The 25,622-nt window shown below is 38.9% G+C and overlaps 2 protein-coding genes across 3 annotated transcripts in view; one reads left to right on the forward strand and one right to left on the reverse strand.

Annotated features, from left to right (window-relative positions):
• On the reverse strand, positions 1–9,194 carry NHLRC3 (NHL repeat containing 3; the record flags this gene model as incomplete). Its single annotated transcript, XM_038178839.2, has 7 exons — positions 1–2,556; positions 3,092–3,204; positions 4,728–4,819; positions 5,929–6,129; positions 6,638–6,785; positions 7,808–7,960; positions 8,781–9,194. Coding segments are annotated over 7 exons (1,350 nt in total), but the record flags the coding sequence as incomplete, so codon positions are not given.
• PROSER1 (proline and serine rich 1) overlaps positions 9,159–25,622 on the forward strand; it is a 21,202-nt gene continuing 4,738 nt past the window's right edge. For both annotated transcript variants that reach the window (XM_072032587.1, XM_038174185.2), the window contains exons 1-11: positions 9,159–9,557; positions 12,741–12,806; positions 13,535–13,603; positions 14,049–14,143; positions 15,821–15,914; positions 16,406–16,516; positions 17,229–17,312; positions 18,210–18,288; positions 20,701–20,796; positions 20,919–20,963; positions 23,296–25,060. In XM_072032587.1, coding sequence (XP_071888688.1) covers positions 9,513–9,557; positions 12,741–12,806; positions 13,535–13,603; positions 14,049–14,143; positions 15,821–15,914; positions 16,406–16,516; positions 17,229–17,312; positions 18,210–18,288; positions 20,701–20,796; positions 20,919–20,963; positions 23,296–25,060 — 2,549 coding nt within the window. In that variant the 5' untranslated portion in view covers positions 9,159–9,512. The remainder of the gene's footprint in view (positions 9,558–12,740; positions 12,807–13,534; positions 13,604–14,048; positions 14,144–15,820; positions 15,915–16,405; positions 16,517–17,228; positions 17,313–18,209; positions 18,289–20,700; positions 20,797–20,918; positions 20,964–23,295; positions 25,061–25,622) is intronic.

Raw genomic sequence — 25,622 nt, forward strand, 5'->3', positions numbered from 1 at the left:
TTTTATAATGAAAAATTCTCAATTTATTTTACCAAGTTATCCTATTACACAATCTTTCAGAGATCAGTTTCAGAATGATACATAAGAAAAGCCTCACAGAATTAGAAAGTTAGTGCACAAATCAATCATTTTCTCAGTTTGGCCACAGACACTAAGGTGAAAAGGAGTCTGAGCATCTCATACTATATACTTCCCTTCTTAGCAGATACCCAATTCCCAAGTGTAAGGCATTTTTTGGCACCGTGGCCTATTTCAGTAAATTCAGACAAAACTGTATGAATATTCCCCATTTCTAGGGGCTGCACAGCCCCCATAAACATAGACTTGGCAACACATCCCTGCAGCAAACAGAAACTTGTATAACTTACTTGTCAACATCCACAAGTGCACCACTCCTTCAGAGAAAACAGAAACATGTTCCCAGAGAGTTTCTAGTTCTCTTTCAAATGGATGTGACAAAGACAAAATAAATAAGGATGAGATGTGACGAGGAATAATCAATGTGCCTGAATCCCTTAAGCCACCAAGATATGTTCATATATATAAAGATATTTTGGTAACATTTTTACAAAGAAATCCACCTTCTGAAGGTGACAAATAGCTAAATTGCACAAAGCACAGAGATCCCTGAGCTAGTGGTGACCTAGTTAAAAAGTCCACACTACACACTCCAAAGTTATGTGGACCTATCTGCCTAGGTCTAGAGGAAGTACTGCTGCCTTTTCAGCTAACAAATATTGCTTATTAGCTTCCATTCGACACCATGTGAATCATGGGTCGTATTTGCTAGTGTACATGTATAACCTCGAGGTCCTGGCTTTGAGGCTGGCACAAGGGCAGTTAGGTTAGATCTGCCTTTATTATTGTGGCCATAGCCAACAACAAAGCATTTATATTTGGTGCATTAATCTCAAAGAGCACTGAAATCAGGGCATCAGGCTTCACAGCTGAATTACATTCCACTAAATATATGAATCTGGCTTTTCTGGACAGTTTTCCCATCTGCTGACCCAGAAATTTTGGGGTCTTAGATTGAAACCTGCCAGACAAAGATGCATTTGCTAACATTCACTGATGTGGATATCCCCCATCAGAATAATTTGATTTCCTGTATTCCTTTCTAAGGAAGTAAAAAAGAAAAAAAGTGTCCCTTAGCTAGTAATTACCATTAAAATCATTCCACACACTTGTTTTACTGTGTGGAAACAGAACAAATCCTCCCAAATGTTTTGAAAAGCTAGATGAACATGGAATACGAGTGCACAGCTTTAGAGAAGTACTCAGTTACTCACTCTAAGTGTCATTTCTGTCCTTGGTGTCATCTGCCATGCCATTTTCTCCATCCCTTTCATGTAACTATTGTTACATGTACTCATGTACTCCCTCTATACTATATAAGTGAACTTAAAATTTTGTAGCAACCTGTAAAGAAAATGAAACGACTCCAGACTGGAAATGGAGCACTGGCAGAAAATCATGTGTCTCCTAGGCCCCTAATGCCAATTAAGAGTTTTTCCTAGGAAATTCAGATTTGTTTTCCATGAGGAACTTAAATTAGTTAAACTTTGATATGTTCCACTATGAAATCCTGATGAACAGAAACTCATCCTGATATAAATCAGATCAGGTTAAGAACTGACATGGTTAAGAATCAGTACTTGGCTGCTGTGCACATCTAATTTAGTTTGACATGCCTGAGATCAAGTTAACTGTAGCCTGTTACAGACTTGACTGCTTTAGCTGAAACTGGAAACTTTGATTTCACTGCAGTGTCATTAGCCACTGAAGGGAGATGCCAGCATCAGCACTGACACGGTATCCAGCAGTGTCTTATTCAACACCATAATGCATCCCTGTATTCAGTGTTGGGCAGCGTCAGCACAGACTTCCAAAAAACAACTGAAGAAACATTAAAATGAGGTGTCTGATTACCAGGAAATCAATCATTTATACACTTCCTTCAGACAAGACCTGACCTTCACTTACCAATGCACACAGGCGAATTAGAAGAGCCTCAAGATGACGCCCTACACATTGAAGAACAGCAGCTGTGTTTACAAAATTTTATAAAATTAAGACACAAAGTCATTTTCAAATTCCCAGCAACAAAAGCAAAAGCCATCATTGCATTGCTAAAATGATTAACAGATCAAGACCAAGTACTTCTCCAGAACTGCAGCTAGGGCAGATTCTTAGCCCTAGACTTTTGGGAGCACAATGTTCTGTGCTTGTCTAAAGAAACACAAGCCACAAAAAAAAAATCAGGAAAATGCGGTCATAGGTCTCACATGTCATAGAGCTTGTGCCATGGTTGTTGTGGGAAGCCATCAGCTTATGGGTACGTATTTTTGTACTTGCTGGGCTCCAATCTCTGCAATATAGATTGCTCCACTCTTCATGTCTATATCTACAAGGTGTGGCTTGGTTTCATCTGCCAGCTGGATTGCGTTGACTATAGCACAGTCCCCAATAATGCCAACTGGTGGTGCTGCCAAGATTGCCAAACGGTTGATATTCATCTGAGCTACAATCAGATACTTGTAATCGGAAGTAAATCTGTGAAAGAGAGAAACGTGTTTTTGAATCATGCACTCCATGTGACATCCCATGGAAACATAATGATATGCTTAAAAAAAAAACAACCAATCAAACAAAAAACACTCCTTCCTTAATATTCAAGTTTTTGAAGGGTACAATAGACTAAATGCAGCGAAACACTGAGAATTAACTTGTAAACTTTGCTCTGTATGTTGCTACTCCTTGAGACAGATTATGTTACAGAAAATTCATTCAAGACAATCTCTCTTCCTGTAAAAGCTGCAACAGCAAGGCCAACAAAATATAACAAAACAAAACAAAATTCCCAATTCAGCACTTGAATCCACATGGTCTGTTGTAAAACCAGGATTCCTCTGCCATGTCAACATACAACTGTGTAGATCTCTGCATGTGATCAGGACCCAGCTCCCCGTTAATAAAACTGGTTAACTCCTTGTCATCAGGCATTAGATATCAACATTATAGCTCACCAATAAGAGTGTATCTTTTATTTATGTAATTGCATGTTTCTAAAAGAATTGTTCAGCAATACCTGACAGAATAGGGTCCGTCTTCTGAGAAACAGCTACTCCACGCCCCCAGCCATTCCCCTGTCACTTTATCAAAAACCTGGATTCTTTTGTTGTCTCTGTCTGCAACCCATACCTACAATGAACAAAAATTATGGCTATTCACAAATAGAACAAATTAAACACATCAGCTTCTTACATAAGCAAAGTATCCTGAAGTAAAAAAGTACACCTAAGAGGAACACACCTTCACATTCAAAGCTAAGTACATATGACTTCCAGATTTAAAACAAACTGCCAAGCAAAATTACTTTTACATTAATTTAGCAGAGAAATCAATGCCCTCTCTTCATTTCTGTGGCTGTGATACAAATATACTCAATGGGAATATATCCATATCCCCCAGTGAGAACATACGCACACCTTTTTAATTCTAGAGGTACTGGTCTGTCACCCATTAACAATTTGTTTTTTAACAGTAGTCTCATGATCCAAACCTCTGATGACTTCATCTGTAGACATGGATATGTTTAAAACTACTACAAATATTGAGCAACTTCAACACTAAGGACATTTTCAGCATGCTTTGTTTAAGTAGTTTTGTGAAGCTTGTCTCAGTTCCACCCTGTGTTAACAAACATGATAAGCTAGCAATACCACTAGATAGTTCCAAGGAAAACATCTCATTTACTACCATCACTGAAATTTCAGCTGTTGACAACCTGTCAGTCAGAAAAGTAAGCCTCATCACTTTTCTGGGATATCACCCAAAAGGGAGCAATAAAGAAGTTGACCTGAGATCCTTCATCGCTATTTTTAAGTGAAACACCACTACAGCACTCTCTCAGATTTCTTAGGAATTGCCAATGAATGACCTGGGCTGATGATCAATGCCACCTTGGCAATAATTTCAAGGCCCATCACAATTGCTGTCTTTGAATGCGTATACTCACGGTTCCCTTTCCACACCAATTTGCCATATCTTTTCTCCCTCCCACCCTGCCAGTTTTGGCAGAGAAGTGATTTCTATAAACACTTCTTATTCTGGTTCAGACAGCATCATCAGAATTAGCTGATACGGCTATTTAAGATGTTTTAGCCAAGTGATCGTCTTTTTCCTGAAGAGTATTAGGGAGCAAAATATTAAGAACAGCAGGGCAGAAGTCAGATTGCAATTAACATCTGGAAGAAGTAGAATCTTGAATGCTTTGAGCTGCATGTGGATGAGGACAGATGCCCACAATGTAGCCAGTGCCTTACCATCTTAAGCTTATCTGGAATTTCCAAATATGAAGTTGAATAAACTTAAGTGCTTGGGTAGATATTTGTTACAGAACAAAATTCTGCTCTACTCTCACCATGGCAACCTGTGAGATACTGTAAGAGGAACATTGCCAATATCCATGCAACAACAGATAGTAACTGGCAGGACCCTTGTGTCAACCTCGGAGACAGCTACTTCAGCAGAATCTTCGGTGTGAAACTTCAGCTCACGACTGCTTTCACACTGAAAAGTGTAAGCCACATACAATAACCCAGTTCACAACAGGTCAAGGAACAAGAAACACAACTTGTATTTTTAAAATTAATCTCCCAACAGGCTTGTTTACATCTAAAAAAAAATTAAAAAAAAAAAAAAAAAGTTCTTTAAATCTTTACCCTTCCATAACAATCCACTGTCACGCTGTGAGGAATCTTGAACTGGCCAATGCCGGTCCCATTTTCTCCACTCAGCCAGATCTCTTTGTAATCTAAGCAGTAAGCACCATGTAAAATAAGAGGGAAAATGAAGTAAGAAAAAATAAAATAAAATAAAATAAAATAACTTTAGCTTTAAGTCATTCCCTTGCAAAGTTATTTTCAGTCACTTTTAAAATATGGTGTTTCTAAACCTGGAATTTTAAACACAGTACTTCTGATACTGGAAATACTGGAACTACTACAGTGACTACTGGATTGTTATTAGTGGTTTCATGATTATGGTTACAGAAATGCAGCCACAGTTCAAGGCTTTGCTAAGCATTATATTGAAAAAAAATAACAATAATAATAAAAACAACTGAAAGAGTATGATACCCATTTGTTTAGAAAACTGATGTTTTTCATTATGTCAGTTTTGAGTTTTAAGAATTTATCTTTTTGCAAACTAAATGTTAGCTGACTGTTTTATGAAGTGAATAGTGCAAATGAGAAACTGCCACACCTCCCCCTTTCCCCAGCTGCAGCCATGCACAGACTCCTCACTCACTGCACTAACCAACACAATACTGGGGAATATGAACAAACTAATCAGTATCAAAATAAAAGGATCCCCAGACACCACCTGGCACAACCTGTCTGTCAAAGTAGGGCTGGTGTTAATAACAAATCAAAACCTGAAGTTAAATCAGGGTGCTCATATCAAGTTTTGAGCACCTACAAGGGCAGCGACTGCCCAGCCTCTCTGGGAAAACTACCCACTGCCTGATCGCCCTTCAGGGAATCCCTCCTCAGGATCAAACTGGAATTCCCTCTTCCTTGCAACTTCTGTTCATGCCTTGTTCTTCCATCACACACATCCCAGAAATCTATGGCTCTGTCTTCTCTATACCCTCCTATCAGCAACTTGAAGACAGTGATAAGAAACTACCTTAGTCTTTTATCCTCAAGACTGAACAAATTCACTCTCTCACCTTCTTGTCATAAACAGATAGATTTCTACTACGTGACAAGCAGTAAAACAGGATCTGATCCAACAAAGTCTTCAAGCTAATTTTAAAAGTAGCCGTGCAACCTAGTCCCCACTTAACAGTATTCTCAAGTTAATATTTAAAATTCGAGTTGCAATTGCCACCTGCTGCAGAAGTTTATTTTTCCATACCTGTGGACAGTTTGAGCAGTCTGTTATTCATTCCTCCATCTCCATCCACAACATACATATCTCCACTTTCCTCTACAAAAATCTCTGCTGGTTGATCAAATTGTATTGGATTCAAACTTGAACCTGCATTCCCTGGCGTGCCCAAGATTTGCAGAAGTTTACCAGAAGGGCTGTACTGTTTCACGGTGTGCCCGTACTTTCCTGAAGTAAGATTAAAAAAGTGCAAAAATGTCTTAACAAAACAAAACAGTAAGTACTACCATTGATTACAGAGATTAAAAGGAAAAACTCCTGACACTAGCAAGTGAGATCAATGAATCAAAACAAAATTACACCATGAGACCATGACTGTGGGTTAGCAAATCCATAGGCTACAGCAGTATTTAGCTGTTGTATCTGTGTAATCTAGGGCAGAAGAGAAGTCTCACAGCCACAAGGTATTTTTTCTTATCCTTCTCCTGGACAAAAAAGTAAAACAAAAAATGTCTTTACTAAATTTAGACACTATAAACAAACACATAGAACTACTCGTGAACCTTCAGACTATTTTAGGCAGCACCTGAGCAGTTTGTTCCTGGCGAAAAAAGCACAAATCTGTTTCAGAATTATTTGAAAGCCTTATTTAAATAAATAAGCCATTTAAAGTAATATCTGCGCAATTTGCATTTTCTTCCCTGCCTAATACTTTTCACATCTCCACCTTGCATACCTGCTCCAACATCTGTGATCCATACTGAACTATCAGTTGCGGTGTTTAATACAAAGATACCATGAGGCATTTCAACTGTATCATTCCAGGAGTAAAGAAAATAGCCTTCCACTGAGAATACAAGTACCTTTGGTACATCATCTCCCCTCTGAAAAAGCAAAAAAAAAAGATCTATTACGAAAACATATTAACCAAGTAACCAAACTTTGGAAAATTCCTCCTCATAAGTTTTTTTTTTTCAATGCTTCACGAATCATGGAATTCTCTTGAAACTGGTAGTTCTCATTTTTTCCAGTTGAAACAGGAAAGAGAGAGAAGGGTCCAAATTTAACATGCAAAACCCTCCACTCATTCTGGCCTTCAACCTGAATCACATAGAGTCCAATTTTCAGAACAGCCAAGCTCCTGCATTATCTTGATTTTCATTTTGATTCGTATTTATATACTCTTGATGAAAAATACATCAAGCACAACACAGGTACAAAAAAACTAACTGTACTTGTTAGCTACATGGTACGAAAGTACTCATGCTGTGCTTTGTAATTAAACCCCACCAGTTTCTACAGAGAGATCACCTTATCCATGATCTAAAAATACAATTCATAGGTAATGCAAGTAACTGAACCCCAATTATTTTAACTGTGGGGCTTTGATTCCATGGGACAAAGGCTGGATGAGAGGAAGGGGACTAGCCAAGATGCCCCAGAAACACACTGGAACTTACAGTTAGAAAAGAGGCTACTATAACTCAGTTAATTTAGATCATGTGTTAATATCACAGAAATTTAATTATTTTTTAAAAAAGGACAAAAAAGTATGATCCCCCAGAACTTCTTTTAAAATAGGTAAGGCAGAAAGATCTATACTTATATTTTCACTAATTTTGATACAGCAATTACTTTCTATACTTTAAACGTTGTTATTATATAGAAATTGGTAGGAAGTATATATTTCCTGATATTTATATTATATAAAATATAAAATTTAAAAGTATTTATACATATACATTATAAAATTATTATATAGGTATTATAGTTTACACACAAACATGTAAATACATACACATATGGAATTACATGTATCTGTAAATATAAATACACTTAAAGCAGACATTTTAAAGGCACAAATACATTGGATTAACAAGAATAGAAATTTAGTACTCTCACTCACTTGTCCCACGTAGACCAAACCATGAAGAGAATCAACAGCAACACAAAACGTTTGGCCAGTGAAATACTCTGGAATTTTAGGCCAGCTTATGTCCAGCTTGTACATCTGTTGCTGTCCCTTCGAAGGATAGAAGTAATCAAATGCTTTCAACACCTGACAATACAAAAATACATATCCATTAGCAGTTAGATTATACAACGGTGGGATGTTTGTTTACATCCAGTTTTAATAAATGTGAGGATCAGAACCGGCAATAGAAAGTAACTGTACTTACAGTAGTAAGTAAATGGATTTATTCAGGTTATAAAGGTAAACAGAAACAGGTTTTTAGTTATCATTTTGGACTATAATTGAGAAAACTTTAACAAACTGAAAATTAAGTAACAAAGCCGGTTGGATTGGGGAAGCTCTGGAACTTGAAGGCAAAAAACACACCCTGAAACTCCTTGTATCGAAGTTGCTGTTGCTACCTGTCAATGGACCCACACCAAAGAGGAAAACAGGAGAGAAGGTTTCAAATGCAACAGAATCAATAACTACTTCAAAAAAACAATGAAATCGGAAAAATAGGACAGCACAGATCAAGGAGGAAAGCTACACCATAGAAATGAGGAAGCGTAAGTAGGAACAGCACAGCTTCAGCACTTTAAAATGCGATGGAAGGAAAGCAGCTGCAGCTTTTTGGCTGTGCTGGCAGAGCCGAGGAAGGGAAGGGAGCACAGCTGCTCTCCTGCAAGCACCGGGCGGGGACCTCAGCGCTGAGGGATCCGGCTGGAGCTGAGCACTCACAAAACGGGGAATCGCTGGTGACTAAAAACCTTTTAATGTTGCTGTCCGCTGGAGGTAGGGCTCCGTGGATCGGAATCCAGAACGCCACAAACTGCCACGGCGCCCCCCTCCCCACACACACCCCGACACCCTCCCCACACACACCGGACTCCCCCCGGGGCCATGCCGGCGCCCCCCCGCCCACCTGCGAGCCCCCGATGAGGCCGAGCAGCACCAGCAGGGCGCCCGCCATCACCAGCCACGGCCCCAGCGCCCGCTTCCCCCTCATGGAGGCGAGGCCGGGCCGTGCCGGGCGGGCGGCGTTGCCATGGCAGCCCCGTGACAGCGGCTTGGGCCCCGGGCAGCGCCCGCCCACAAAATGGCGGCGGGGTGCCCAAAATGGCGCCGGCCTGGCGGGGTTGAGGAGAGGAGGAGGAGGAGGAGGCGCACGGGGGTAAGGCTCCGCGCTGCGTGCGGCGTTTCTGAGGAGCCGGGAGAGCTGCGAGGCCGCCTCGGGGGTGCTGCTTCTCCTCAGGCAGCGCGGAAGGCGAGCGGTGCCCACATTTGGCGTCACAGCGGCGCGCCCAGCAGAGCGGCAGGACCGGGGCAGCGGAGCTTCTCATCGCCTCGCCTCAGCTCGCTGCTGGGCCATGGCGAGCGGGATGGCCCCGCTGCTGCCCGTCTGTCCCTGTCCGTCTGTCCCGCGGCCAGCCGCCGTGCAGAGCCGTCAGCGCTAGCCTCAGGGGCTGGGGAGAGCCCGGGCCGCCTGTCCTGCTCGGTGTTTTTTTTAACTAATCTATAAATTTTTAACTAATCTATATATCTTAGCTAATTATATATATTTTTATATATCCTCTCGTTGAAATCTTTGGCCTGGAGTTTTTTTTTTTTTTTCCCCTACCCTTTTCGTGTATCTGCATTGAATGAACTAATAAAGATGGATAAGAAATCGTTTGAGACCGTGCTGGATGAAATTAGAAAGGTAACTTTTCGTTTTGCATGCCAGATTAACCATTTCATCTAGAATATGATGAACACACCGCGTTCATTTGTGTTCTTTAATAATCACTCGAGGCTCCAATAAAGACTAAATTGCACTTCAGTTTGAAAAACTATAATCCTGTGTTATTGCTATATCCTAGTCATTGTATATCAAATATAATAGCGTAAGGCTGTTGTGATGTGCTTGCTCTGTTTGAGATACTTCTATTCTCTGAGAAAAGTGATGTGATGTTAGTTCACTGCTGAAAGCATGGACCAGATGTACTTGAAAAAATGCTCGTCTGAAATAAACATTGGAATAAGTTATCATGACTTCTTCTCTGTCAAGGTAGAGGAGGATGAAAAGCCAAATTAGCCTAATAGTTCTTAATTGAGGGGAGGACATTTGCTTAGTTCATCTGGAGAAGTGGGTTTATAATGTGAGATATATTTTGTATATATTTAGGAGATTAAACACATAAGAGAGCTGATGACCAAGATGCATTCTGTGATCTCCCCCTGCTCAGGAACACGTGCATGCCTTCCTCCAGGTTGTGGAGTCCTGGATTTTGGTCCCCTTCATGGGCTCTCTTTGCACATCACCTGTTAAAAATGCCCTGAGCAAAATATTTGCTTGATGTGGGAAGCAGAGACACAAACAAAGCCTTGTTAGGCATTGGAATGGGCTGCCCAGGGAAGTGGTGGAGTCACCATCCCTGGAGGTCTTTAAAAGACGTTTAGATGTAGAGCTTAGGGATACGGTTTAGTGGAGGACTTAGTGTTAGGTCAGAGGTTGGACTCAGTGATCTTGGAGGTCTCTTCCAACCTAGATGGTTCTGTGATTCTGTGGAACCTAGGCTTCCCGTTATCTGACAGGTGCTCTCACTTCTTTCTGCACAGAGGCTTGCTTTTAACAGAGGAGCTAGAGGTCAGTGTTTAGGGCAATTCCCCAACTGCTGGAAGTGGACAAGGAGGTAGAAAAAAATGTCTGGACCCTTCAGGAACTGAGAGACAAATAAAAGGATAATTCCTGCCTTGTGTGGGAAGTGCAAACCTGGGGTGAGGCATTTTGCTGTAGCTGAAACATTAAATCAGGGGTGATGTATGTCACTAGTGTGCTGGTAAAGCTGTGGTGGTGAGGAAAGGAAGGGCTTGTCCTGGGAGTTTGTTATCATGAGCTGTTTTGGGGGGGGGGTGTTTGCCTGCAGACAGTGGGGTGCTACAGAGAACAGGTTTGGTCCAGCCAGTGCTCGGAGCCACAGTGACTGCAGTGGGAGTAGTCACCTTTTGGGGTGCACCAAGGTACAAACCACTCCTGCACAGAGCCCCAGTGATGGTCTTCCTTAGCACCACAGCACTCACTTGCTTTTTGTGTAGGGCCTCAAACACCCCTTAATAAAACAGATGGGTGTAGGGGTATGTATACGTATGCTGTGTAACCATCTAAAAATGACAGATTGAGAGGTTTCAGGGTGTGGGTTTCCATCCTACTCTAAGATATTTTATGGAAAATTTGGGGAAAAAATCAAGGAGCAACTTGCATGTGAAGTACTTTTTCTGAGAATCGGTGGTGGGAATGAGTAATGTTTCAAACATCATGTCTGCATTGCAGCCCTTCAGAATACGCTCTGTGATTACTAAATACTTCAGACAAAAGGGGTTTTGACATGTGATTGCAGGCAATTATATTTCCTGTATGCTCTCTGCCTGTATTCCTGTAAACCAAATTTACAGTTCATCTAAGGATCAGCACTGCGCTGTTAAGACTAGCTGTGCTGTATCACATGTGACATCTATTTGTATCTTTGTTGGTAGCTCTTTGTTTAAACTTAGTCTAGCTCTGGAGTAGAACCTTATTTATTATCTGGCTTACAAGTAATTAGTGTGGGTACATTTCATTTTCACCCCACAATTAGCAGGAAAGAATTATTTAAATGTCTTAATGTGCAGCTTAGTGCCATCTTTCCCCATACATATTTAGGATTATTAACAAAATATCCTTTTCACAGCACTGCTTTCTCTTTCTGTTATTTTTGTGATGTTATTCTGTTGTTGATTTAAGGACTGACATTTCTTTTTGTAAAGAAACTGTTCCATGACGTGCTAATTTTCTTTTTTTTCCCTTTATATGGGAAGAGAAGGATGGGAGAGAATTAAAAATGATGATGTAGAAGTGGCTGTGAATCCCCTGTGGCTTCAGTGTTTCTGGTAGTCTTGGTCTCTTAATGAGGTAGAGGGGTTTGCCTCAATCAGTGTGCAAGTGTGTTTCTGAACAGCTGTGCTCCTACAGACAGATTGCAGTGATGGAGATCTTCATTTCTGTCTGTGTGGAGGAGCAAGGGGCAAAAATCAGAAAGAGTAGGGGGGCGGTTTTAGGGCTATGCTATGCAGTAGAGGAAGGGAGAAATGGGGGTGGATGAAGCTGAAGATGACCAGGATATTTAGCATGAGAGCTAGAGATAGATGGGGGGCTTGGAAACTGGAGAAGAGGGTGTCCTGTCTTCCCATGCTGCATGAGTACCAGTGAGCTGAGCACAAGGAGAGGGAAGCAACCCCAGCTGCTGGCCTGTGTGATTGTCAGCAAAACTGTCTTACCACCAGGTCAGAAGTGGAGGCCAGTACTGCATTAAACTGCCTTGCTTCCTTCGTTTTAATGGTTGCATGTTCAATTTTGAACTGTGGTAAGGTAATGATAAGACAACGTCACATTTCTGGCGTACTCAATTCTGTCCATCCAGTCTTGTTACCCAGTCTCTGCATAAATTCGCTGCAGTAAGACACTCTGCTAATTATGTTATAGAAACGTACAAGGGGATTGAGTGAATAATGAACTGTATTTAGCATAATGTTGATGTAAACCATAGTGGCAAAAGGAAGAATGCATGTGAGGTTCTTTCAGTTCAGCTTTAAACTAAAACGCAGTGTGAAATGAATTAAACCCAAACAAGTATTTTTTAAAACAGAAAAATTAAACGGTGTCTCTCTGCTTTTCATTGTTCCTTTAATTCAATGAGGAATATAGTGTCACTTAGGAATACTGCGGTTAATTGATGCAAAGGTCATTTTGTAAGGTCGAGTATGTTTTTTAGATTAATAGTTTGATCTAACAGATGATTGTGCTATAATTTTAATTTTGAGGGGCTACTGATGTGTTTTGTCTTTTTTTCCCCCCTGTATCTTCTAGGCTGTATTGACTGAGTACAAATTAAAAGCTATTGAATATGTTCATGGATACTTCTCTAGTGAACAGGTAAAAGTCAACACTGTCATGGTTTTAATGGGAGCTGTTGGTTTTGTGTGTTCAGTAGTATAGAAAGACTGCATCTCTGGTCATACTGAGGCTGATCATACTCACTTTTTTATTTATTAACTAGGGAGATACATTTTCTGATTATTATATCAACATTAATCTGCTAAAAGTAATTCTAAGTTATTTGATGTTAGCAAAACCATTGCATTTTAGCTTATCTTGTGTGAGGAAAATTGGGGAAATTAATCATGGAATTTGGGATTATGTTGCATATATTTTCTAAACTGGTGTATTACAATAAGTACCCAACTGTTATTTTGGTCCTATCTATCTATTTATTTATTTATTTTTGATTCTTTGATTTTTATCCATGTTTAGTAAATATGCTGTTTGAGATAGTGTATGTTAATAAGCTTTTTACAAACGACTTATTTTTTTTGTTCTCATACTGTGGCAATTGTGGGTATATAGAAATACATAAAGAGGAATAAGTATCTACTTTAAATACTTCCATATCATCTCGTGACATAGGATGTTTATTTAGGAGACTATGTGGACATAAAAAGAACATTAGATACTGACAGGCACTGAGGTACTCAAATATTACAGATAAGTTTGTGTTTTTAGCTGTATACCACTGTATTCCAAGAATGGAAAGATGATATTGATGCTATTAGCATCATTTTTGAATATACATAAAAGATTAATTGATGGCTTTTCTGTTGCAGGTTGTTGAATTACTGAGATACTTTTCTTGGGCTGAACCACAGCTCAAGGCAATAAAGGCTTTACAACATGTAAGTTCTAGTGGAATCATTTTGTGGAACATGTTTGCTCTTTTAATCTCATTTTAAATTTATGATGTGTTCTTTTGCAACTGATGGGTCTACCCTTTAATCTTCAGTGTTTCTGTTTCCTTTTTTTTTTTTTTTTTTAATGAAATCTCATACATTTAACCAGGGTATTTTTTTCTCACTAAAGTATCTTTGACTTTCCTGTGTAACACGCAATAGATGTAGCTCTCTAACTAATGTTAACCTTCCTAATATCTCTGCTTTTGACAAATGCTTTGTAGGGTTCCTTGTCCAGGATTTAGCACATAGAATCTCCTTCTCAGAAATTAAATAAATATTTGTTTGCTGAAATACACGATACGAAGCTGTTACTGAGTGTCATTTTTAGTTTAAAGTAATTGTAGTGCCTTGTTTTATATTTACTTTTTTTTTCTTGTTTGCTTGTCAGAAAATAGTGGCAGTTCCCGCATCAAAAATGGTTAATATTCTCAACTGCTTCACATTCAGTAAAGATAAACTTATCGCCCTTGAAATCTTAGCTTCGTAAGTACCTCTCATACGTTATTTCCTTATGATGTATTTATTGTATTTTGCTAACGTTTGAGTATGTAAAACTTAATATACTTCTAGAATGAAGAACTGTGGCCAGGTAAGGGAAAGCACATATCCATTATTGATGGGGCTGTAAAGGAAAAAATAGAAGCAGACATTGTGCAGAATTCCATCTGAGTCTTGTGCATGCCTCTTCTGTTTGCTAGAAAAGTGTTGCTTTGCCAATATTTTTACAGTGGTCTTTAAGTATTTTTGAGAATGAAGAGGGCCTTAAGCCTATTTCTGCTCACTGAAATGTAAAAGGCTTGAGACTAGAGTGTTCTGAGCATTTATCCTTTTGCATTTGAAGTATTACATATGTAAAAATGAGTTAAGTAAATACTTCTCTTAAGTTGACATACTTGGTTTATTGATCCAATGTTTGTAAAAGATGTACAGATATTCTAAATGTATGCTTGTACAGAAAGTGTTTTTTTTTGTTGTTGCTGTTTTTTTACTATGTGTAGCAGCTTCAAAGGATCTAGCTTTTACACGTGTTTATATTAGAATTTTTCTGTTTGTTTTTTGGTAGTGGTGGTGGTTTTTTTTTTTTGCATTTGGTATGTTTGCCTTGCATATGAATGCTGTGCTGGCTTGAACGTTTGAGGGGATACAGATTTGTGATATAGATACCCATACAACAAATAAGATTGAGGATATAGGCATGACCTTATTTTTGGAGTTGAGCTGTGAGAATCTGTATGAATGCTCCTAGTCTCTTCAGATGAAAGCAAAACAGGGCATCCTAAAGGATGGCATAATAAACTAACCTGTTCTGCTTCATGAAATGGAATTGGAGCTCGTAGGCTCTTTTGTTGTTACACTTCAACTGATGTGATCATTCACATTTTAATACCATCTTTAAGGTTTTTTTCTTGGCTTTCTTCAACATTCTGCTGATTCCGTTTATTCTAATATTTTTCTCCTTTGATAATTTGTCCTTTAAGCAGCTGTTTTATGTTTCCAGTAGCTTGGTGGGGGTGTGATATTTGACAGCAGAAAAGGTGCTGTGGTCAGGGTTTTGAAAAAGGCAGGTGGAATCAGACATCAGGCTTTCTGTACTTGCAGATTTTGTTGTTCTCTTTGGTGTGTCTAGTGTTATTTTTGGGAGAGGAACAAGAAGAAAGGAAGGGTAGTTTTTGGAGGTATCTGAGGACTTTCACAAGCTCTGCAGAATGTGGATAGAATTGCCAGGGGTTTCATCTTTTTCATTGTGGAATAAATAGGATGAAAATTTGTTTGCCTACCAGTGTAGTAAGAAACAGTGATGAACTCATTAGCTGGTGGTTTTCTGCTGTGCTGGGAATTGTATGCTAGTAGTAATTAAATTTTTCTGACAAAATGCTGTGATGCAAAATCCATTTTGTCAGCATAGCTATTTTTACCATGAAGTCCAGCCATTGTTGTCCATTGTTCCACATTCATCAGCAATTTTGATACCGTGTTTCACTTAGAGGTACAAAGTCCATACTTAAGCCTGAGTTTTTTGCTTTAATAATAATAGTAACTTTATGACCTGAACTAATTATGCTTTTTAATGTATTGTTGGATACTGGCTTTTCAGTAGTACATTATTTGTGATAAGCATATGGAATGGTAGTAATCGTTTGTCATCATTTTTATTTGTAGCAACATTGTTGATGCTCAGAATTACCGCCTTATTGAAGATCTGTTCAGAATTAATATGTCAGAGAAGAAAAGGTGCAGAAGAATTCTTGAGCAGGTAGTCAAGATACTCTAGTTTCCTTGATTCTGTCAAATATGGTATTGTTTGCATCCTTATGGTCATTGCGGGGTGAAGACTTCCCATGAGGACTGCTGGGAACAACTGGTGGAAAGCAGGCTAAAAGAAGAAGCTGCAAAATACGTGCTTAAAAAAAGGGAAGTTTTTGTCAGACATCAGAATAATATGGAAAATAGGTTCAGAGACAATCAATACTTAAGGAAACAGTCTGAGTTTGTTTTAGAGAAGACCAAGTGTTTAACCCTAAGTTCAGTACAAGCAGAGGTGGGATGAGTAGAGTTACTCAAAGCAAAGCGGACTTTGGCAGAACCTCACAAGGACTATTTGGTAAGATCTGACAGATAGAGACAAAGCTTTGAGTTGTTCCCTGTAGATTGATTTATCCAGTCTAAATGTCGTGAAATATTAATATGTTTCTTTAAAGCATTGAACTTGATAGCAAATAATGACCTTTCTTGATTGTTTTGCAGGCTTCAAAAACAGGTTGTAAGGCTCCCCATGCTATGATATCATCGTGTGGCATGATTCCTGGCAACCCTTATCCCAAGGGCAAACCAAGCCGTATAAATGGAATTTTTCCAGTAAGCAAAATCTTATACCTTTGCTTTTTACAGCATTCTTGATTTAGGATTCATTATAGTATAACCAAACTAGGATTTGTATAGATGTAAGGAGAAGTGGAATTGAAAGCAATGTTTTTTATTATAGTACCCCATAACACTTTCACAGTGTATTTGCATTATTTTTACTAGTGCATTCTTCCTGTGCTGCTTTGTATAAAGATTACTGCATAAATAAGGTGATGTTCTTAAAAAGAAAAACATTGTAAATAAACTATAGGAATATATGGCAAAATCAGAAGAGATATAAGGAGCCTTCCTGGTAGGTAAGTAAGATGGCCTAATACGGTCACTACATTACTACTGATAATCTTAGTGTAGTTCTTGAACAGCCAAATCGAATATTTTCTGTGAACATTTCAAGAAATGGAAATGTAAGTTATCATGTACACAGGTACTCAGAATTCTAATTATGTCAGAAACGTGGACTGGTTTACCATGCATCTCTTTAGAAGAAAAGCCAAATATTACATGCCAAGCTATAGGAATGCTCTAACTTCACATTTAACAAGCCTAGAACACAGTTCATTTTTTCTAACAGACCTTATTAAGTGTCACTTTCAGAATATTCAAAAGCTCAATTTGGTTTAGAAATAAGGCAAATATGTCAGAAATTCTGTAGCAAGATTTATTTCTAAATTAATACCTAATAGATAATTTTCTTTTGTTTCAGGGAACTCCTATCAAAAAGGACACAGAAGAGTGTACTAATGAAGGAAAGGGAATAGCAGCCCGTATACTTGGACCATCCAAACCAGTATGTGTAACAAATGAATGAATTAATGAAACTTTTAAGAAAAAAAAAATCTGACTGTGGATTTAATAAGGCTTTTATCTTCAATACTGTTAATGTTTCAAGAAGAGTAGCAATTTAAACAAAGTTGGGCTTTTATAATAAAGATAATATGACCTAAAATTTTTGTATTTAACTTTAAAATAATCAAACTCTATATTATTTCTTCAGAGAATAGGATTCTCTAGTGGATACAGTATGCATGCATTCAAAGGCAGAATTTAAACTACAGTAGCAGAAGAGAAAACTAAAAGCAATTTTAGTAGTCTGTCATGAGCTACTAGAAGCTTTAGGCACAAATATATACAATTTTATATTACAGTCTCTAGGGTTTTGCTACATGAACATAAAAATGCATCTTGGAAGTGTGAATTATGGCAGTGCTTTAGGGGAAGGTTCTTTTTTCTGATCTATATTTCAGTGTTTTTAAGCATGTAGGACAAACTTTCAAAGAAGCTAATGCTATTTGGAAGTATTGTTCTGATGTTTTATTTACAATTTTATTACAAAATATTTCCCACTGAACTGTATTATTTTAAAGGCAACATTCATTAGTTTTAGATCTGCTTTATCTTTAAAATGGGAAATCGTTCCAAGACTGCAGTGTGAAGACTACAGGAAGGAGTTTCCTTTCCCACCTGTGCTCAGTTTTACATTAAAATCTAAAGTGATGTTTGTTTCATTCTCTTTAGAAATAATGAAATATTTGCAGTCATTGTGGATATTGCAAAGGAATTTGATATCATAAACATATTTACTGTGAAGAACAGCTGCCTGTAATAGTATCTAATGTTAGGTTTCTGTGAAACAACAGGTAATGCATTCATTATTGCTTCTTCTGTTTGTTTTTTGTTTGTGTAGGCTCCATCAACCTACAATCCACACAAACCTGTTCCATACCCCATCCCACCATGTCGGCCACATGCAACTATTGCACCAAGTAAGGCTTCTATATGTTTTAGGTTGATACTATTGTTTCATACATTTGCCTTTTAAGTAATTAAGTGTCAGTTTTCTGACCATTTCTGAAATTGGTTTGTGCTCCCTAAGCATGCTCTGGGTACTGGTTTCTATCTCTTTGTCAAGAATACAGAGTTGACAAAAAGAGGAATATATATTTAATTCTTTTTTGAACACCAACATCATACGAAAGAATACCAATCTTGTTTGATGCCAGAGTAATTCATTTTTGGAGGCATGTGTGTTGGACAAGACTAGGGCTGTGTCTTTGTTTTAATGTTTGACCGAGGTTTGAATTTTGGCTTGGCAAGTCTGTTGACTTGTTGCTGTCGTGCCAAACTTAGGATATGGTCATGCACAGCACTGAGTTGGGTGGAAAGATGTAGCAACTTGCTGTAATTTGTTTCTCAGTTAGCTTCAGTAAAAGCACTTTGCTGCCTGTCACAATGGAACATAGTTTCCTAAAAGAAAATTTTAGGTATGTAGATTTCAGTCTCAGAAGGGACATAACAGTTGCCCTTGCTACTTTACATTTTGCCTGACTGTTCCTATCCTTGTGCCTCAGGCAAGATAGAGCCTTTCTTTGTAAGTTCCTCTCTGTGTTCTGATGCATCAGTTGTTCAATTCAAGACATTTGTGGTGGTAGCAAGGCACTTGGTAGCACTTGTCTCAGCTGCAACTGGACTCAATCTGCCGAAGTGCTCTTCCTAGCAAGTGACACAAATAAGTGACACAGACTTTGCTTGCAGTACTATAAAACTGACATTTCTTTGGAATAGGAGGTTGGAGTACTTACATAGGCAGGCAGAAGTCTTTTTGTGCAGCAGCTGAAAACTTTTCCTGATCTTGACATACTGTACTACAAAGTGAAGAGTGCTCTGGTTTGCAAGCTTGCTTTTCACTGGTGTTAGGAATTTCAGGGAGTTTTTAAGGCAGTTGATGAGAAAGTGTGATAGACCATTTGGCAAGGATATTGAAAAGTGAGTCATCTAATCAACTTAATGTCTACTAATCTCTTTATATCAGTCCAGAAAAATGGGCAGTACTGGCAGCTAAAGTCTGACTTTAGAAATGGCTTGCTCTCCAAAAAGTGTACTTGTAAACTTGCAGACCAGTTCAAATTTATATTAAATAAATCCTATGCAAAATCAGTTAGGGCACAAAATTTGGCCTGTGACTGGACATAAATACTAGTACATTTTAGTATATAGAATAGTTTTTTATGGCTTCAGGGCCTTATTAAACTGCAGCATAATTTTAGAAAGCCCTTGTGACAAAGGAACTGACGGCTAATGATACATACCTGTATATAAAATTGTTTTTAATGAGATTGCAGTTACTGACCTGAAATTATTGAATCTGATTCAAGCAATGGGTAGAAAAGTTGGAATGATGTTTTATTTTCTGCCTCTTACATGTTATGGTATAATATCTGCTTCCTCCGTGACACAGTGATTGTTAGTTACTTCTCTGATTTTGGATCATGAGTTGTCCTGCAAGAAATCATAACATTAAGAACAACCTCTATGAAACTATGAAATCAGAAAGGTTTTTTTTATGTTAAATTACCGCACTTGGAGTATTTTTCAAGTGGTGCCTTTTCGAATGAAGCATAAGTTTATCTACTCTTAAAATAGTCATTCAGGACCATTGTGAATTGTATTTATATTACTGTGAGTTAAATTCTTATACTCTTCATCAGAACTGTATGCTATAGCTATCAAACAGCAGTTCAAGTTGCTCCAAAGAATAAGGAGGGGAAGAAAGTTTTTATTGACATGTTAAGTACAATGAGCATTTTATATAAAAATCATCTGCTATCCCATTTTGATTTCTTCACATTTAAATAAATATTGAAGAGTGGTTGATTAAGAATTTTATTTGCACAGAGATGTGACATCATTCTCTGAATTTTCTCACTAGTGATGGAGAGCTGAGCGTGATCATTGGTATGTTTGGCTCTTTTGTTTGTAAAGGCTTCAATATCAAAAGAAGAGCTGCAGCAGCCTTTAAGTTAGGAATAGAAAAAGAACAAATGATGCTGCAGACACTCTGATTCTTTACTGCCCTTTAAGTTTTTCAGGTAACATGGAAGTGAAAGCAATTGAAACCTGTCTTTTTCAGGCTCTTTCAAGGTGCAAAATTTTAATTTCTATTTCTGCTTGGTTCTGTTGTAAAAAATGACGAAAGAACTGCCCTTAGTAAAATTTGGATCACAGTGCATGTCACTCAGGCAGACATTGGCAGCAGCCTGAATGATTAACAACTGGCTTTTTGGTGAAGTAATGTCTTATAATCTTGAAAATGTTCTTTCCAAGGGAAGACATTTCCTAGGTCATTCGTATACGTGTTCTTCTGGCAATTAAGGTGTATGTTGCGTTTCTTCTTTTAGGTGCTTACAACAATGCTGGCTTAGTTCCAATGGCTAATGTCATAGCTCCAGGCTTACCAGCTCCTCCACCATACACTGCTAATCAAGTGGTAGCAGGTAAAGCATGAATAGTTCTAAAAATGTTCATGATATTTTCTCCTCCTTCCTTGTTCTGACTGGATCATTCACTGCTCGAGTTCCATTTGCTTTTAAATAATTAGCTGTTGTTCTCTGTTTAGAAAATGAGGACCTTTCCAGCCAGGCAAAACCTTCCCAAAATCAAGGTAAATTGCAAATCTGCAGGGGGCTTATTGTGTTGTTTGTAACTCCACTAATTATTCTGAAAATGTAAATAACTTATTTGTTTAGTAGGATTTCCATAACAATTTATGTATTTAATTGCTGTTGCAAGAGAATCTCTTGAAAACTGATAAAAATTTGTTTCAGGCATTTTACACTTAAAAGTATTAAAAAGTTAAAATCTGGCCTTTTGTGTTAGCTCATTAAGTTTTATATTCTTATGTATCTATATATGTATGTAAGAAATACAAAAAGTTAAATCAAGATATGCTTTGCAACGTAGTGCACTGAAACACTTCATTAATATTTTTTACAGTTGTTAAAAACCTCAGACGTCTATTTGAAAATCTATACACTTTTTAATTTCATATATTAGTTGCAATGGAAGACTAGGAATACAGAAGAGAGATTCTTTGTTCTTTGTTTGTTGAAATCCATATGTAGAATGTCTTAACTGTTAAATCCAAGTATGTCTCCTGCAATTTCGTCTTACACTTTAAATTCCAATTCTTTTTTCAGAAGAGAATTGTGCGTTTTTTTGGTCTGTATTTATGTGGTACTTAGTGTACTGGAGATTGGGGGTTAAGGTGATATAATACAAATAATAATAATAAATTGGAAGTTGAGCTACTTATACAAAGTGTTTGGTAAAAACTTTGTTAACCTTGACAAATATAAACTAAGAATCTGCTACATGTTGAGTCAGACATATTAGCAAATACTCAAAATAGATAGCATGACCATGATAAATTTAGCTCCTGTAAATATTTCTGGAGGGAAAAAAAAGTTACATTTCGTCTTTTCTCCTCTATGCTCAAGGATGGTTCTACAGGAAGGCTGCTATTTCAAAGAATCACTTTATTAATGTATACCTTTTGAGTGTGCATGAATTTACAAGGTAGTTTATGCAGGTAAATCAGTACAGTGTAAGGACTAAAAGAGTCTCGTAGGAAAATAAATTCAGTAACAGTTCTATTCCTGCTGTGTTTCTTTGGTGATTATCTTTGCTGACTGCATTACAAACTGTGATCATTAGGAGAATATTCAACTTGGAAACTTGAAGGAACAGACAGAATCCAGATCAGAGCAATCTAGGTCTAGGTTTTTGGAAAAGACTATATACAAGGAAGTGGTTTGTTTGCAAGCTCACTCATTTTAGAGTTTCAAGATACATAATAAAATAGAATATAAAATAAAAAATAAAATACGTAACAAAATAACAAAATTTGTTGTATCAACTTAGGTCCAGGATTTTAAATATTCAATTTTTAGTTTTGTGTATTCATAGAATTTATATGGGAGAGAAATCTAGCCTATTTTAAACTTAGGGGTGTTGAGTTTGGCTGGTTGTATCAATGATCTGCTTGCAGACCATTGGCAAGCTAGACCATTTTAAAAGTAAAATAAAATATGAGGGTTATTTGAGATTAATCAACACGTTTATATTCCACAAGGATCTAGATGTAGAGATATCAGGTTCTTGATGTGCCAGTGTTCATAAAGGCATTTTTTTCTGCCAAACCTCCACAGCCCTGTTAGCCGTGTGCCTCCCTGTTTTCCTTCAGCTTGACTGATGTCTCTTTTACTTGCTTTGTAGGGTTGATTTAAGTCCATACTCCTAGTGTCAGGTGCTTGCCTCAATTATATACGCCTGGCTTCAGACTTCCAGAAATACTTGTTGATAAGGTCAAGTGCCAATGTTAGTTTAATACTGTAGTGTGATACATGAATTTAAAAGCATACCTTCTTAGAGTCAAAGTATGAAGGAAACACAGTGAAGAGAATGACCTGGTTTGAAAGAAAGAAAAATACCAGCACCTGAAATCAGCTTTCTTCAGATGTTGACTAAACTTCTCTGAAATCATGATACATTGAATTAAGTGGTTCTGAAGGAAATTGTGACCTTCAGTGAGAGTGAATGCAGAGGAGCCCAGGTGATCTGACGCCAGTGGAATGTTAGATGTGGTTTGGGTAACGCTAGATTTTAGGAATCAGAGGGAGGGTGTTTACCTGTATCACTTAACTGTTCTTATGGAGTATACGTGAATATCTCAACTGTCTTGCATGAGATGATGAAGAAGTGGTGAATGTCACAAAGTGCTCTAAAGAGAAGTGGTAGCATACGTCATGTACAGCTTGTGTGATGTGTTTGTACATACCGTTTCGTTTCCAGTGTGGATTTTTTTATATATAGATGTTGTATGTTAGCTATTGCCTGTGTATCATAATTTGAAATGCTGTATAAAATGTGTTTTGTGTTGATTTCAAACATTTCTGACAGTTTCAAGTATTCTTACCAGTTTTGTTTCTTTGCAGCTTTTTCTGCACAAGCGAATCAGCTCTTTACTCCTCATGGTTCTAATCCTTCAACACCTGCTGCTACTCCAGTCCCTACCCCATCACCTGTCAAGGCAATAAGCCATCCATTAGCACCTGCAACTCCACTCATCTCTGGGATGAACATGTCTACCCCTGTCCTTCCTGTTTTCCCAGGACAGGTCTCCTCTTCCATCCATACATCTCAGCCATCCACTCCAACCCCGACTGTCATCAAATCCCTGTCATTGCCTGGTGTTCCTGTCACCTCTGTTCACAGTGCTACCTCTACACCCATCCCTGCAGTTTTCTCTGGGCTGGCTTCTATACCCACTGCTACACCAGCTCCACAAGGTTCTTCCACACCATGTGCCACGCCTGCACCTAATGAAGCTTTTGCATCTGCTACTGCACCATTTGCTGGCCTCCCTTTCTCTGCAACCTCTTCAGTTGCTTCAGCTAACAATCCCACTCCATTGTCATCAGTTTTTGCTGGTCTCCCTTTGTCCTTGCCACCCAATGTCCAAGGGATTTCTAGTCCTGTTCCCTCTACGGTTGCTAATTCTCCTGCCACCACCATTCCTGGTTCACTTAGCTTGCCTAACCCAATTTTGTCTGTCTTAAAAGGATTTCTGACATCAAATGACACTTCATTAATCAATTCATCTGCTTTACCTTCTGCTATGACGAGTGAGCTTGCTTCTCTATCTGCTCTAGCTAATCAAAGCTCTGACCCTCCCACTTCCTCTGTCAACAAATGTTATACTCCATCAGCCACCCCCACCCCACAGCGTTCCTCCACACCCGGGCTGGCCATTTTTCCAGGTCTTCCATCCCCATCTGTGACCAATTCTAGTTCCACTCCTCCAACATTGCCTGCACAGTCACCTTTGACCACTTCACCATCGATTATGCCAGTCAACTGTGGCTCATCAGCCTCCCTCTTGCATGGCACGAGCCCTACTAATCCTGACCAGCAGCTCTCATCAGCCCCAGCTACCACAAGTATTCCACAGGTTCTAGTCAAAACAGAACCCATGAGTCCTACCCTCTCAGCCTTCAAAGGTCCTTCTCACTCAGCTGGCCCTTCTCATGGCACTATAGGACTGTCAGCGCTTGGGCGTGCCTACACCTCAGCAGCTTCAGTGCCAGTCAGTTTACCCAGTTCCCTGAATCCAGCGCTGTCAGGTCTCTCCTCCTTGAGTGCTCCTCTAAACAACTCCAGTTCTCTGGCTTCCATTTCCCTCGCCCCCCATGGCTCCACTGCTCCCATTGCCCCCGTATTTAATGGACTTCCTCCTTTCACGTCTCTAACCAGTAACTTTGCTTTTACTGGTAATCCAGCACTTACACCACCCGTCACTCTCCCAGGGTCTTTGTTAGCTACTCCGTCTACAACTGCTTCAGCTGTGTCTGCCCCTCATGTGAGCTCCACAGCCGCCGTACTCTCAGGACTCGCCGCCTCAGCAACAGTCTCCGCTCCACCCTTTTCGCTTAACTTGTCCAGTGCTGTCCCTTCCCTTTTTTCTGTTGCCCAGGGACCTCTGGGATCATCAAACCCATCCTTCCCTGGTTTTCCTGTCTCTAACACACCCTCTGTCACTCCTGCTCTCCCTTCTTTCCCTGGCCTCCAGGCATCTTCTGCAGTAGCAGCAGTTGCACCGTTGCCAGCAGCTGCCACAGCCCCATCTCCGGCTCCGGTCCTGCCAGGGTTTGCCTCGGCCTTTAGCTCAAACTTCAACTCTGCACTTGTTGCACAGGCTGGGTATGTTTTGTTTCTGAAGGAGGTCAGAACCATTTATTTTTATCTTGAGCAAAACTGTGGTTTTACTTTATGCATAGACATTATTTTCAGTCACAGTTAGTAATTACAGTTAATTTGTAAACTTAGTTCACCAGTACATTGCCAGCTGTCTTTAGAAACTAATAAAGTAGCTACTAAATAGGTTGCTCTTGGTTATTCTGGTTACCACAGTCTAACCCAGTGAGGTGCTGAGTAGTCTTATGTCCCAGATGAGGATACTTGGCACCTCCTAGGCCTTTACATGAGTGGAGTCCATGCTGGCATCCATTGGCATGTCCAGGTAATATAGCAGACGATGTTACTAGATGTTCCTATATTTTAAGGAAGTATTTAGCATTAACTTCTGTCTAGGAAGTTTTTTGTATATGAATAGTAGGCCCAGACAAGGTACAAAAATTTCTGAGTTCCCTTCTTAGGCACATTGTGCTCCAGATGGTCTTGATTTGTGTGTGCATGAATAATTTGTAGGCGGGTAAAGAGTGGGCTTCTGTTTTGAAATTCTGGCCTTTATGTGGTTTAGAAA

The sequence above is a fragment of the Anas platyrhynchos genome, chromosome 1 (assembly GCF_047663525.1).
Source record: "Anas platyrhynchos isolate ZD024472 breed Pekin duck chromosome 1, IASCAAS_PekinDuck_T2T, whole genome shotgun sequence".
NCBI classification, from domain to species: Eukaryota; Metazoa; Chordata; class Aves; order Anseriformes; family Anatidae; genus Anas; species Anas platyrhynchos.